The sequence below is a fragment of the Salvia miltiorrhiza genome, chromosome 1 (genome assembly GCF_028751815.1).
Source record: "Salvia miltiorrhiza cultivar Shanhuang (shh) chromosome 1, IMPLAD_Smil_shh, whole genome shotgun sequence".
Taxonomy (NCBI): domain Eukaryota; kingdom Viridiplantae; phylum Streptophyta; class Magnoliopsida; order Lamiales; family Lamiaceae; genus Salvia; species Salvia miltiorrhiza.
This window is the reverse complement of record NC_080387.1, coordinates 391,897-406,959: the sequence shown is the minus strand read 5'-3', so window position 1 is coordinate 406,959 and position 15,063 is coordinate 391,897. Positions and strand designations below refer to the sequence as shown.

The 15,063-nt window shown below is 34.8% G+C and overlaps 1 protein-coding gene and 1 long non-coding RNA gene across 3 annotated transcripts; both read left to right on the top strand.

Annotated features, from left to right (window-relative positions):
* Positions 1 to 596: 596 nt before the first annotated feature.
* LOC131007176 (autophagy-related protein 8i-like) lies at positions 597 to 2,891 on the top strand. The gene is made up of 5 exons (XM_057934348.1): positions 597 to 795; positions 884 to 939; positions 1,765 to 1,817; positions 2,410 to 2,528; positions 2,627 to 2,891. The coding sequence occupies exons 1-5, from the start codon at positions 756 to 758 to the stop codon at positions 2,752 to 2,754; spliced, it is 396 nt and encodes a 131-aa protein (XP_057790331.1). The 5' UTR covers positions 597 to 755; the 3' UTR covers positions 2,755 to 2,891.
* Positions 2,892 to 12,352: 9,461 nt separating this feature from the next.
* Positions 12,353 to 14,854, top strand: LOC131007182 (uncharacterized). Of its 2 annotated transcripts, none has more exons than XR_009095937.1 (4): positions 12,353 to 12,629; positions 12,932 to 13,044; positions 14,122 to 14,404; positions 14,486 to 14,854. It is a non-coding gene; the product is annotated as an uncharacterized LOC131007182 (long non-coding RNA). The 2 variants fall into 2 exon arrangements; XR_009095938.1 differs by having other exon boundaries at positions 13,541 to 14,404.
* Positions 14,855 to 15,063: the final 209 nt, after the last annotated feature.

Sequence of the window (15,063 nt, the reverse complement as noted above, 5' to 3'; positions counted from 1 at the left end):
ATTTGATGATACGGGTAATCAATTATTGTCATAAGTTATATTCGTAAATATAAATACGTGTGGATATTTAACATAAGTTACTATACATTTTTGTGATGAGAACAAATAGTAAAATCGTTATTTACATAGCAAATTCATTACTTTAATATAAATATTATTTGATTTATTATAATTATAAATATAATTAGAGTAAGTATTCGTCGAATTTCGACAGGTTACACACTAGTTATTTTTAATAGTAACAACATAATACTCCCTCCGTCCACAAAAAAAGAGTCTATTTATCACTTTTTTTTTGTCCATGAAAAAAAGTCTTATTTACTTTTTTTAACCATCACATCGTACCTTTTCTCTTACATTTATTTATAAATTTGTGCTTTTATTCTTATTTTTTAATAAAAAATGTATTTTTATTTTATTTTTTTATACTAATATTATCCCTATAAATTGTAGTATATTTATCCCACTTACACTTATTTTAACAATTTTTTTTATCCCACTTACACTTATTTTAACAATTTTTTTAAAATCTGTGTCAAATTGTATATACTACTGAGGGAGTAGTATATAATTTTATAAATTAAATTCCAAAGCGTGGCGTGGACTGGTGAATCAGACGATAAGATCCCACAAACACGACACCGTCCTTATTCCAAGTTCCAATTTTTCAATCAATATTTGTTGTTTTATTGTTTTCCATTTTCGGTCGTCTCTCCCCACCAATTCTGAGCGGAAGCATTGCAACATCTAGAGGGATGGGCAAGATGCAGTCTTTCAAGGAACAGTTTTCTTTTGGTTCGTTGCCCTAATTTTTCTTTACGCTTCAATTCTTCGCCTCTTTTGTTTTATCAAAATTAAAATTGACAGCTGCCCTTAATTGCAGACGAAAGGGCAGAAGAATCACAGGACATCATCGCCAAATATCCCGATCGAGTCCCTGTAGGTCTTTCTGTGATAATTCTTACAGAATTATACAAGCCAGGCTTCATTATCTACTTTAAATGGACAATCAGTTGAAATTTAATGCTGTTTATTTTGTTTTTTTGCTTTGATATTATTGTTGATACTTACTCTGTTACAATTTCCTTTGTTTTGAGACTAAAGTTCTAGATTTATGTTTGAAAATGCATACTTGCCCCTTAAAGTCTCAAACTGGTTTATGAAGAAATTGTGTATGTAAATTCCTATAATATGTGTTTGTTGCAATCAGAAAATTTCACAAAGTTTAATTCCTCTAACGTGACAAAGAAAAAACAAGAAAATGTCTTACATGCACTGGATGATTGAAGAGGAGCAGTTAGATTCAGTATGGACAAAGTTAGGATTCTTACTTTTTGAGCTGCTATTCTTTAGAAAGAAAGACCTCGTGGTCTTATCATTCCTAAAATTAGGACTCTGGAATATATTTATGGTTTCTGGTTAGAAGGGATATCATTGTTTAGTAGGTTTTGCTTTTGCTACATATTATCTTGTAACTTATTGTACTTTTCTGGTTTAGTTCAGGCTGAGTTGGAAGATTGCATTTAAGATGCTTTCACATTTATATTCATACACAAAATTTGATTGGTTTTAAGCAATTTTAGAAAATGCAAAGATCATTAAAAGAAACTTGCCTGAAAATTGAGTAATGAATACTTTTGCCTTTGTGGATTAGCCATGAATTTTTCAAGATTCTTTAGATGCTTTAAATAAATGGATAACTACCTTGCGCCTTTGTAGTAGTCATGCGGTCATATCATTGTTTACTTGGTGGGACTATTGTAGGTTGTTGCTGAAAGATATTCTAAGTCCGACCTTCCTGAGATGGAGAAGAGGAAGTAAGCCTTTCATTCCTTGTTAACCACTCTGTTTCTGTGTAGTTTTTACTAGCCTCGAAGTTATGTATGTGTTGGAATTATATACGGCATTTTAGTATTAGGTTTTGATTATGTTTCCTAGTTTAGGTTTTGTCTCTCCTATTATAAATAGGTTCTTTATTGAATTGATGAATATGCAGAAAATTAGTCCCAAATATGTTTCCTTCATATCGTTTAACAGTGTTCCAAATCATGTGTAAGTAAGAGTAGCTTGGGGCAATGCATGTTTACTAACATTTTCATGTGAAAAACTTAAAATATCTTTGTAAATGAGTTATATTTGCTATGGCCAAGGACAATATATAAAGACATAGACGTATAACCGTCACCAATAGAACTTGTAATTTTTTTTTATCGATGCTTAGATTATATAGATTCAGTGCCTTGAGAGAGAGTCTCATTTTAAGAATTGATGTTACATATTTAGCAGAGTCCATTTCTATACACTATTTGCTTGAGGAGAATTAGAAAGTATTTCTTTCAGCAAGTATATTCATTCTTTATCAGTTTACGAATTAATTTGTTTTCACTTTTTCATGTGGTCTGCCAACAGATTCCTGGTACCTCGTGATATGTCGGTTGGCCAATTTATCCACATCTTGGGCGCGAGGCTCCGCCTGACTCCTGGGAAAGCTCTCTTTGTATTCGTCAAGGATACATTACCACAAACAAGTAGGCTCTCTTCCCTAATTTGTTGGACAGTCTGGCTGCATGAACGTCGATGATTTCTTACCATATCTTCTAATTTCTTTGTTTTTTCATCGGCACAGCAAGCTTGATCGAATCCTTGTACAATTCATCTAAGGACGAGGACGGGTTCCTCTATATGTGCTACAGCAGCGAGAAAACATTTGGCAGCACTCATAATGTCATGTGGCATGAGCTTTCTCTTGGCTAATGCTTTTATTATATCTAAGATATCATGTTTGTGGCTGTAAATATATTGAAAAGGTATGTACACATTTGTTATTGGGGCCTTGAATGTGTTTGTGTTACTGGAATGTCAAATGAAAACCATATACTCTCTTCTGATAACTGTCCACTCTGTAATAGAACTAGTTTTTCACTCATGTGATGCACTATGATAATTAATTAGCTCATAATATAATTTAGTGATAATATAATTATTATAAGATAAAAATGATAAGTAAAATAGTTTTAATCATGGCTTTCAAATAAAGCTCTAATCTCAAAATTAATGTAAAACTAAAGTAATAACATCAAATTCAAAACAAGCTCAACCCAGACTCCTAAAATGGAAATTGATTTGATGATTTTGGGTAAATTTTTGCCCACGCCGCCGCTCATCTCCAAGATGAAATTCCAAACTTGTTGAAACCCCAGCTTCTATCTATGCGCTGCATTATTCAAGAATGCTTATACTACTTTCCTTCTCCAAAACTTAACTTGAGAATTGAGATCACCACAATATTTCATATGAATATGATCTCCTAATAATAGATAGATCCGTCAAATTCCATCCCCAGTGTTGTAATTGGTCTACGTGCCCAGATCTTGGACGAAACAAACACTTGATATGAATCATATTGTTGATGATAATGAGGAACGACGAGGCAAAAAAAGGGTATGATTTTGCATGCAGACAAAACACATTAGTTTTATTCATAAAGAACGGATCGGAGTAATATTTTCTCTCTCATTCAGACAGCAATTCCATACTGGACAAAGAAACATACTTTTCTGTTCTTTCAAGAGGAAGAGGAACTTTGTGAACGAATCAAAAGTGGAAGGATTCTGTGGTTATGTAAAGAATTCCATGGATATGTATGCATATGGTATTACAAACAATATATTCATATGGCCCCTTGAAGATGCAAACACAATATTTGGCCACTAATTGAAAAAATACAAATTCTAGCAATTTTTTTACGTTTTTGGACTGTTTTGCTCTTAAATAGGGCGGACCGGATTCAGGTCGAATTCGGGTTTTGCGAGCGGGTTAGGCACATATGGCACTATTAGTGCCATTAGTGACATATACTCAGTGTTGCACGAATGGTACTTATGGTCATATTAGTGTCATTAGTGTCATACGAATGACACTTATGGCCATATTAGTATCATTAGTGCCATTTTGAACACTTCCCCGTAGGGTTTATATTATCATTTAGGGTTTAGATTCTCCATTTAATGTGTTGCACGAATGGTACTTATGACCATATTAGTGTCATTAGTGCCATATACTCTGTTATATAGTGTTGCACGAATGGTACTTATTGCTATATTAGTGTCATTAGTGACATATACTTAGATTTTATTTATTTATTTATTTTTATTTTTTTCGGTTGGCACATATGGCACTAATATGTGCCTAACCCGCGCGTAAACTAGAATTCGACCTGAATCCGATCGGCAAAACAGTCTTTACATGTAAAAAATAGCCAGAATTTGTGTTTTTTTCAATTAGTGGCTAAATATTGTGTTTTCATCTTCAAAATGGCTATATCACGAGCCCTCTCATAGTATTATTACCAAATGGGCTTCCCAGCAACAATATAAATTTATATTGTATTACCAAATGGTACGACCGTACGAGGCCACGTAATAATACCGATGTTACTTTATTTGAAAAGCTATATGAGGTAATAATACTTCAGACTGATGTTAGTTTTTGCAATAAATTTTTTACAATTGTCAAATTATTGATATTTTATGTGAAACATTGTGCAATAATTTTCATTACCAAATCAAATGGTAATAAAATTATATTTTTGAAATTTCGAACTGAAAAAATATATATAAAAGGGCAAATAGCGCCAAAATTCCTATAATTTCCCTGAATTCGCATTTTTCCCTTGACCTTTAAATTTCTTATTAAAATCCTTGAACTTAATTTCGATTCTCATTTTCCCCTTATTGACGTTTTCCGGCAACTAATTGCACTGACGTGTCACCTATGTGGCAAGCTTGTGCTGAGTCATTAAATTAAGACCAAAATATCATCGTTTTATACACGAACAGTCCCTTCTTACTCCTTCTCTGTCATCGCCGTCAGAATCGCAACTTCCGGCCGAGGTTCTATATTGAAATCGGTGCACTCGGTGTATAAAACCCTAAGTAAATTGAATGATGAAGGCGGTGGAGTAGAAGGTGTGACAGGGTCGGGGCAATTCTGGTAGAAGAAACTATTGGCGGGGGCATTATAGGCAACGCAATTCTCAAGAGAGACGGTGAGCTCAGACGAATCGAAGGGGAGGGTCGGTGGGGTGGCAGTGGTGGATGAGGAGGAGCTGCGAGTGAGGGGGCAGTGGAACGTGTGGGGTAGAGATAGAGGGGAAGGGCAATTCAGGTAGTGAGAGAAGAGAATCGAATGAGAGAGGCGGTGGTTAGGGATGAAATGACTGAGGACGAAGGTAGCAGTGGCGGTGGAGGTTTCAGCATGGATTGGTGTTGGGAGGGATCGGAGGGCGGTGGCAGAGAGATTTGAGGTCGGAGAGAGCAGTGGTAACAGACGGCGGTGGCGGTGGCAGTGGCATTGGTGGAGGCGAAGTTCCGGCGGGATGATGAAGACGAAGACATGGATTTGGTGTTTTTTTTTTCTCAAGAACCCTAATTTGAGGATGAATTCAATTTTGCCCTCAATTTTTCGATTGGATTTCATTTAATTCCCTAAATAGACATAATACTACGTCATTTCACATTATAACTTAAACTATGTCGTTTGCTTCACCGGAAATTTAATCTTACGTGACTTTCCGACAGCCATGTCAGCATTAGTTAAATTGCCGATAAATTTTATGGTAAAAATGAAAATCGGAATTAAGTTCAAGGATTTTAACAAGAAATTTAATGGTCAAGGGAAAAATACGAATTCGAGGAAACTATAGGGATTTTGGCGGTATTTGCCCTAAATAAAATACAATTAATCTATGCATACATATTATGTATATACATGATACCCTTAAAATTTAATTTACATTTTTATATATGGTTGGATCATTAATTATTTAAGAGCTTGACTAATTTACCCCTAAACTAAATTGACGTCTATGTATAAGATTTGTTAATATGTTATTTCTTTTTTCTTATTCTAGAGATATTTTAGGAAACAAATCAATTACTATTTGCTTCTTTTAAAATAGCCACTATCATAACTCATAACATATTCAACAATATCCAATTAATCATGCATTGAATATTTTCATCATAACATATTCAACAATATCCAATTAATCATGCATTGAATATTTTCATCAATTAACCAATATGAGTATACAAAACAACATAAATTAAATATCCACTTAAATATTTTTTATAATTTTTATTATATCTTTTCGTAGGGAATTTTTTTGCGAGTATGTGTAAGTAAGGTAAAAATATTTTACTTATTTCCGTGAATTGGAAGAGGGTCTGCTCGATTAAGGAGGAGGGAGGTCTCAGGGTTAGGTCGTTCGAGCTCATGAATAAGAGCTATCTTATGAAAATGGCGTGGAAGGTGGTTGGTGGGCGTGAGTTCGGATATGATTTGATTAGAGATAGATATCTCGATCGCTTTGGGCGTTGTAAATCTCTGGTGGCTGCTTCTTCTGTCTGGATGAGCTTACGTGAGGAAATTGATGGTTTGGTGGCGGATTCGTACTCGTATATTTATGACGGCGCTTCTACTTCATTCTGGTATGACGACTGGCTTGGGTATAATCTTATGAATAAATGCGGTATTCCGCATTTCATGCTTCCGTTTCTTACTCAATCGGTGGCTGATTATTTCTACGATGGGCTCTGGCATTTCACGCAAGCCTTTGTTAATGCTTTTCCTGAGATAGTGTGTGATATTTTACTCACTCCTCTTGGTACTGAGGGAGATGTGCGTTTCTGGAAACCCTCGTTGCACGGGAATGTCACTACTGCGCTGGCATTCAACAAGCATTGTCATCATTTTCCGAAGGCGTCTTGGGGCTCTTGACTTTGGGAATCTTTTATTCCGATTCGACGTTCTTTGATCTGTTGGCGTCTTCTTCATAATAGAGTACCGACTTATGATCGCCTTATCCGCTACGGTATGATCACGCCAAACGTCTATTTGCTTTGCTTAAAAGGAAGTGAGTCTCAGGATCACCTTTTCTGGAATTGTGAGCGTGTGCAGAATATTTGGGCTACGTTTCTTGGGTGGTTCAATTTCACGCAAGGGTTGCAAGAGAATGATATTCATAGTTTTTTGGTGGCAGCTTGGCAGTATAAACTTAGTCCCCTCACCGGTAATTTCTGGAAAGCTGGTATCATCATGGTCATCTGGGCCATCTGGATGCAGAGAAACAATTGTATCTTTGATAATCAAAAGTTCGAAGCAAGTCGTGTCATCCACACTGTGAAAGTTGCTTTCAAAGAGATTGATGATAACTTTCCTAAATTAGGTTACATGTCGAATTCTTGGTCAGATTATCTGATTCTCCGGGCAGTGGGTGTTACTACCAGGAGTGCTCCTCCTCCGGAGTTTGTTGAGGTGCATTGGTGGCCACCGGTGGCGCCGTGGATCAAAGTAAATACTGATGGCTCAGCGACGGGAGCTCCGGGCACTATTGCTGCAGGTGGGGTGTTTAGAGATAACTGGAATGTAGTGCGTGGTTGTTTTCACTTCAAAGGTGGCTCGGGTTTTGCCTTTGAAGCGGAACTCCTGGCTGTTATCTCGGCGATTCAAATTGCTCACAATCGTGGTTGGCACAAGCTTTGGATTGAAGCCGATTCCACCTACGTGATTTCAATTCTTAATACTCGTTCTTTGAATGTGCCTTGGCGTTTTAAGGCGGCGTGGAATAGGATTTTAAAGATGTTAGATGCTTTCTTGCTGCAGGTTTCTCACATCTTTAGAGAAGGAAACAAGGCGGCAGATATTATGGCTAACCAACAACGTTCAGAAGGGTGGTGGCCGCACGAGATTGAGGAGATTAGGGCTGCGGTTCGCCTTGACATGGCTTCGCATAGCCATCTGCGTAAGAAACGGTAGTTGGGACTGATGGGTGGTTGTTTTTTCGTTGTTATTCTGAATCTCGGAGTTGTATCTCCTTTAGCTATTCCCTACTTTCGTCTTGTGTCTAGACGAGTACTCTTTTTCCTATTCACGGTTTTTACCACTGGGTTTTCCGTGAAAAGGTTTTAATGAGACTCGGCCCTTAGTCTGCTCTTTCTGTGCTTTCAAGGGTTTTTTTTAGGTTTTTTCTTTTCTTTTTTATATAAAATTATCATTTAAAAAAAATATTTTACTTATTAAAATAGTGAAAATAATACTCCATCTATCTTCCAAAAAGTGGCTTCTTTTTATTTTGGTTTGTCTCGCTAAAAATGGCTCAATATATAAAAGACAATAATTAACTCTTGAAAAATGTGTATCATACCACTTTTATTCAATTAACACCATATTTGTAATCTCCATACGGAAAAATAAAATAAAAAGATGAGTCAATTTTAGTGAGACAAGGGGGATAATTTTTATTAATTAAATAATGATAATTTAGCATGTGTTCATTAATGATTGGTTATACTCCCCCGGTCCCACAAATTAGTCCCTTATTCTATTTTGAAATATCCCAAAAAGATAGTCCACTTTTTAAAATAAGATTATATAAAAATGGCCTTGATTGATGATGATAAAAGGTACTCCCTCCATCCCAGTCAAGGTCAGACGTTTTTTTTGGGCACGTGATTTAAAAAACTACTCCATATTTAGTGAAAAAGTGTAATGAAAAAGTGAATGAAAAAAGTAAAATGAAAGAGAAAGTGAATGAAAAAGTAGCTTTAATTTATTACAAAAAGGGAAACGACTTAACTTCGTTGGGACGATTCGAAAAGGAATACGAGTATACGACTCAACTTTGTTGGGACGGAGGGAGTCATACTTAATAATATTATTCAAATATGTTAAAAATTATAATCTATTCATAAAAATAAAATAAAATAAAATTATACTATATTAGTATATTATAAATTATACTCACTTCGTCCCACTAAAATTGGCTTATTTTCCATTTTGGGATGTCCCACTAAAATTGGCTCATTTACATAAAAGACAATATTTAACTCTTGAAAAATTACCGGGCCTACGAACCTTTATCCAATTTACACTTTTTTCATAATTTTCGTACTCAAAAGAATTGACCAAATTGTAGTGGGATAGATGGTGTAATATATTAGTAAAAATTTGAAAATAAAATAAAATAAAGAATATAATTGTGACAATAGTACCACACATTGACAATATTGTTCGATTATATCATAAAATTATATAGTACAAAAACATAGTGTAAGATATTAGTAACATATTAGTGAAGTTAAGCTCAAATATTATAAACATGAAAGAAATTACTATAATTGTGTCGATAATGTAACATGTTAGCCACATTATTCAAATATTTCATAAAATTATTTTACATCAATATAAGATATTATTAAAGTTGAAATTTTAAAAATTAAAAAAACTGTAACAAGTCACTATAATATTGAATTGGTGTAGCTTTATTATGCATATATTCAAAGTGTGTTCGTCATAACTTTTTACTAGTATGTTCTCCCGTGCGATGCACGGCGAACGTTATATTTAAATACTATTATTTTAAATACAAAGCATATATATATAAGACATAGATTTCAATAGTAATTAAAATATGAGTTAAAAGAAATAAAAAACACATTGTATCCCACATTTCGAAAGACTTCCTTGTCTACAATATTTATGGTAGTAATAATATCCTTTCTACCATTTTCATAAATTAAAATTTTAAGTCATTTGTTAAATCAGTAAATTCTGAACTTCTAATTAATTATTTTTTTTGAAGTCTAGTTTTACATCCATCAATTAAGAAGATTGTCTATGACATGGAAATTGACTTTTTTTTTGATAAATTAATAATATTAAATAAAAATTTTAAATAAAAATAATATCAAATATTTTTTTGGAATTATTGGATCATTTATTATGAATTAAGAAAATTGACTAAATAAATAAAATAATCAGTCGGTTGCATAAAGATTAAAGTCACATCTTAGTTTTATCAAAAATTAAAAATCTTACTATATGTTGAGCCCTAATATACGAATGGCCAATCATAAAATAATTGGCTCAGTCATTAGGTAAACCTAAATTAACACTTTAAACTCCTTCTATTTTACTATTTCGTGATGCCCTCAGTTTAAACTCCTTCTGTGTATTTTTTCTATAGAAATATATTTTTTTCCTTGAACAGAAAATTCTTGCGTTGCTCCTTCTATATTCTTTGTTGAATTCATGTCTGCATCCTACACCAAGTATCGAATTACTGGTCTTTATTTATGTAAATGGTAGATTGAAAAAGATAACGATTCTTTTCCCAAAAATAATATGCATGCAACTGATAGTTGATTTCTTTGTTGAGTTTGCAAGTATAGAAGTATTTTATACTTGCAATCACTTTTCCTTGTTGTAGCAAGCAATGACTTTATTTTTGTCATGGAAGATTGGTTTAGAGTTGCACGTACGTTGCAAAAACGAAATAATATTAATTTTTACGATATCATTTACAAACGAAAAACCAAATAAAATGGGTTTCGAAAAAAAAGAAAAGAAAAAACCAAATAAAATGATATAATTAATGTTATTGATGGGTGTAGAAATGCGGACAGAATAACGACGTGAATGTAGGAACCGAGGCAAGAGTTGGACTCTTTCTCCGTAAGACAAAATTGCCCCGCACAGTACACACGGTTCGATGATAAATGTCCCCAAGATACAACGGTTTTAACGAGTACGAGACCTTGTACTAGGAACTCGAACTTCCAGCGAACTACAGAATACTCGGGACTTGAGTATGAACTAGAAGAGAGAATGAGTAATATTAATTATCTGAATTAATTTTGGTGTGTCTAATCTCATTTTGCAGGGCTGTATTTATAGGAGAAGGAAGGGTGCGATGAAGAGGTGTCTGCCAGGAGGTGGCTGTTCGAACCAACCAATGGTCCGAACCATCGCACTGGTTCGGTCAAAAGGTGCGAGCCAACCACCCCCACCTCACCAGTCTGATCCAACCGCTGCCGCGTCAGCAACCTCATCCACCCAGACTCCTTTATCCGCCACGCGGTGCCACGTCACTGCCACGTCACACGAGCCACCGTTTCGTTTGTCAAAACTAAAGGCTCCTCACGACCGAGCGAAGTGCAAAGTGCGCCTACAAAGCGCCCATTGCGACAAGTGCGACGTGCACGTGCTCGGCCTCGGACTCGGATCATTTTGCAGGGCTGTATTTATAGGAGAAGGAAGGGTGCGATGAAGAGGTGTCTGCCAGGAGGTGGCTGTTCGAACCAACCAATGGTCCGAACCATCGCACTGGTTCGGTCAAAAGGTGCGAGCCAACCACCCCCACCTCACCAGTCTGATCCAACCGCTGCCGCGTCAGCAACCTCATCCACCCAGACTCCTTTATCCGCCACGCGGTGCCACGTCACTGCCACGTCACACGAGCCACCGTTTCGTTTGTCAAAACTAAAGGCTCCTCACGACCGAGCGAAGTGCAAAGTGCGCCTACAAAGCGCCCATTGCGACAAGTGCGACGTGCACGTGCTCGGCCTCGGACTCGGACCTCGTAGGAATTTGTGTTTTAACCTTAAAAGGCTAAGTCAAAACCCACTTGGGTGCACCATAAGGTCCACCATAGAGAAGCACACTTGATTGTTCCTTTATGGTGGAGAGCACTTTATAAATAGCTTTCAACTTCCTTATTTTTCCAATGTGGGATGACACTCCACATTTTCATTTTCAATGGCTATCTTTTGGCATTTAATTACTCATAATTCTTAATAGATTTGAATAAGTAAATATACCAAATTAATCTACTCAAAATGTAGATTCCAAATATGCCATTTAATTCCATTAATTACAAAGTAATTATGGACTAATTAAGCCATTTATTCCAACAATTAAATTAGAAAGTAGTTTAAGATGCACCTCCTTATTTTGAAAAACACACTCATGTGAAAATGTTGAAAGTATCTAAGGAAATGATTGAGTCAAGGATCAATTACTAATCAAGAGATCCTTGATTATAGGAATCTCAATATTACTTTCCTTAATTGTATCTTTTCTCACCCTATAAAAAGGGTCCATTGTAATCAGCAGAAATAACAACAAGGAAAAAAGAAATTTACAATCTTCCATACTATTCTTCCCTGTTCTCGGTTCAATCCTAATATGATAATACCATGTTTTAACAGAAAATGCATTTTTGGTGTTAAACTTGATAATATTGTAGTCGCGAATGAGTTGTATCTGCAATGTGATTTTGTTGTTTCCTTGTTGCAATTCCTTGAGAACATCGAAAAGAGAAGCCAATCCATCTTTGATAAATGCAGAAGGGGAGAACTGTGAATGAGATGTAGCTACAAACTACAAAGAGAGAAGCCATCTTTGATAAATGCACAAGAGCGACTGAAAAGAGAAGTTATCTTGATAAATGCAGAAGAGCGAGAATCTATATATAATACGGTAATATTTTTTACCGCCAAAAATTCTCTCTCACATGTTCTATCACAACAAGTCAACAACAGTTTTCTCTCACCCACGGTTCTCTCCCCATAGCAATTTGATATCTCTCTCAGACGGTTCGATCACAATACGATTATTTCTCAAAATCAATTTAATTTCTCCTACTATTCTCCACCCATATATGTAAATGTTTAATGGAAGAAGAAGCACAGATACAGAGCATGAGACCAGATCTAAGAGCGACAATATGGAAGACACATATGGGGATGATCAAGATGCCACATTGCCGAGGAAGAAGAGATCTATCGGTTAGATTCTTTCTCATCTTTCCCTATTCTCTTCGATTCTGAATCGAAAGTAAGGAAAACATACACCCTATTCAGTCACATAGAGCGAACATTACAAAATTTGGTCTTTTTTGCAAGTCATAGATAAGGTACTTTGTGATTCGTAGTCTCGCTGTCTCTGTTTTCCCGTAGCACAACCTCTCATCTCTCCAATTTCGGAAATCGCGATGGCCACATATGAAATTAACCCTTATATCTTAAAGTTGATAGGGGTTACCCCAAATTTTAATCCAAAAATCGACCAATCTGTTTGTTGTTTCCAGGCTTCCAGCAATAAAATGAGAGGAAAGTTCGAACTCGCATTAAGGATTGTAAAGTTGATGACAAAAGATGGAGAAATTTTGAGGCGTGGAGTATCTTCAAGAAATTGAAAGAGGTAATGATTGCCTCGCATCTCTTTTATTTACATTTATTGAATATTCTTCATTATATACTTTGGCATCAAACAATTGAAATTAACAAGGATGAAGGTGGTATAATCATGGATCTATTTTCCCTTTTCTTTTCTTCTTTTCTAAACAAATAGAGTGCTAGTAGTGTTGCCGATAGGAGCGGTGTGATCTTCTTTATTTGAAACAAAATTGGGAATGTTGCTTTGTTATTAAAACTCCTCTATTTAAGCCTCTACAAGTTCTGTAATGTATGGTTTCATTATCAATTCATGTGGATTATATTTTGGATACTAACATTGAGAAACATGTCTAGAATAATTTTTTGGAATAATGCATGTATTTTAGAATAGATGAGTATATGTTATGATATTATTGGAATGTGGTTAAAATATGAACTGTTTTACATATATTTTGTCATCATTTACATTTCTTCTCGAATTTGATTTATGATACTTACTATTTTTCTCATTTCCCATATAGGAACAAAATAGAAATGGAATGAAAAAAAAGTGGTGAAAGTTTATTTATCTTGAACAATAAGTTTAGATTTTATGGAGACTGCATCCTCTGAATGTTTGTAAAATGATGGATATCTATAATGATTTTCAGTTGTTTGTCACTTGGTATAATTTCGAAAGGATTTTGGTAGTTTGAGCCGAACTTCTGTTTTTTACGTACTTAACCCCAACGAGGTAGGCTCACTACCTGATCTGGGAAATAGTCCAATAGCCAGGATGTTGTCTTAGGTTTATTGACTAATATATATAATCGAGAACTAATTGTTCGACTTGACCAATTTTATAATTTCTGTAGATTTAACACATGAACACGCTGATGTTGTTCTTAGTTTTGATGATATACGTGTTGTGCAATTTTTTTTAGTCCAACAAATGACATTAACCTGACTCCCATCTATCTTACTCAAGATTTAATGGAAAGGTATATTGCATTTTGAAAGAGTTACCTATACTAACAGTGATAGAAATTGTGATACTTTTCTCTGCCATAACTTGATCATCAATCTTAATATTGACGTGTTGATTCTAACTAAAATGAGTTAGATCCGAGCTCTTCCACCAAGGCACCAAGGCATAGGTGCTAGCATGGTTGGAGAGGACCATAGTCGAGATGTTTAGATGTGGAGATTACATCATGGCATCCAAGGCTATATCGAGTACACAAAGAACATCCTCTTGCATTTTTTTGAGTTAAAATGTTTTATTTATTTATTTATAGTATTTATGTATGGATTGTGATATACTATGTAGGTATATATTTGTAGGATAGAAAGAGTTTAAGTTGTTGGGCAGCAAAGCAACTGAAGTTATTGCTCAATATCATGAGGTATATATTTTTTTTAATGTTTTTCTACTTTGTTTACCTATTGTTATATTCTTACATTCTAAATCATGGTGTGTTTACCAGGTTGAAAAATCTGATGTAAGTGCCCCTGATATTGAAAATAGTTTGATTGGTCAAGTTATTCTCTTCAAGGTTCAACATATAAATGAGAGTGAGTTTAGAAAGGATCGTCCCTACACTGTGAATAAGATTAATAACAAAATATTTCACTCACATTGTTCTCTTGCTTTAATTCCATTATACTATATAGGGTGAGGCGAACAATTAAGATGTTAATATCTTGATTTGATATGTGTTATGAGAGGGATATATAGGCTTATCACTTTTTTACAGTTTTGGTAGTTCCTCAAGTTTGTACTTTTCTTACAGCTTTGGTTATACTCTTATTCTTATATAGTTTTATCCAACAGAACTGCTTTGATTGTACCATAATATATGAAATAATCTTCAATTTGGTTATTATTGAAAGCAAAGGAAGCTCTGGAAAACTATTGATTCTTTGAAACATTTTCTTTTTTGTTTTTTAGTTTTCTGAAAAGTGGATATACTTATCTGCTATTAGTTGGCCTCGATATGTTGTTGAAAAAAGAAACAGAAACTTCATCTTTATGTGCTATTTTTCTTTTTCGAGCTAATCACTA

Excerpts from the sequence above, each read along its gene's own strand:
- LOC131007176 (XM_057934348.1), top strand. The coding sequence starts at position 756 with ATGGGCAAGATGCAGTCTTTCAAGGAACAGTTTTCTTTTG. Across the intron at positions 796-883 it reads CAAGGAACAGTTTTCTTTTG|ACGAAAGGGCAGAAGAATCA; the intron begins GTTCGTTGCCCT and ends CCTTAATTGCAG. Across the intron at positions 1,818-2,409 it reads CCTGAGATGGAGAAGAGGAA|ATTCCTGGTACCTCGTGATA; the intron begins GTAAGCCTTTCA and ends GTCTGCCAACAG.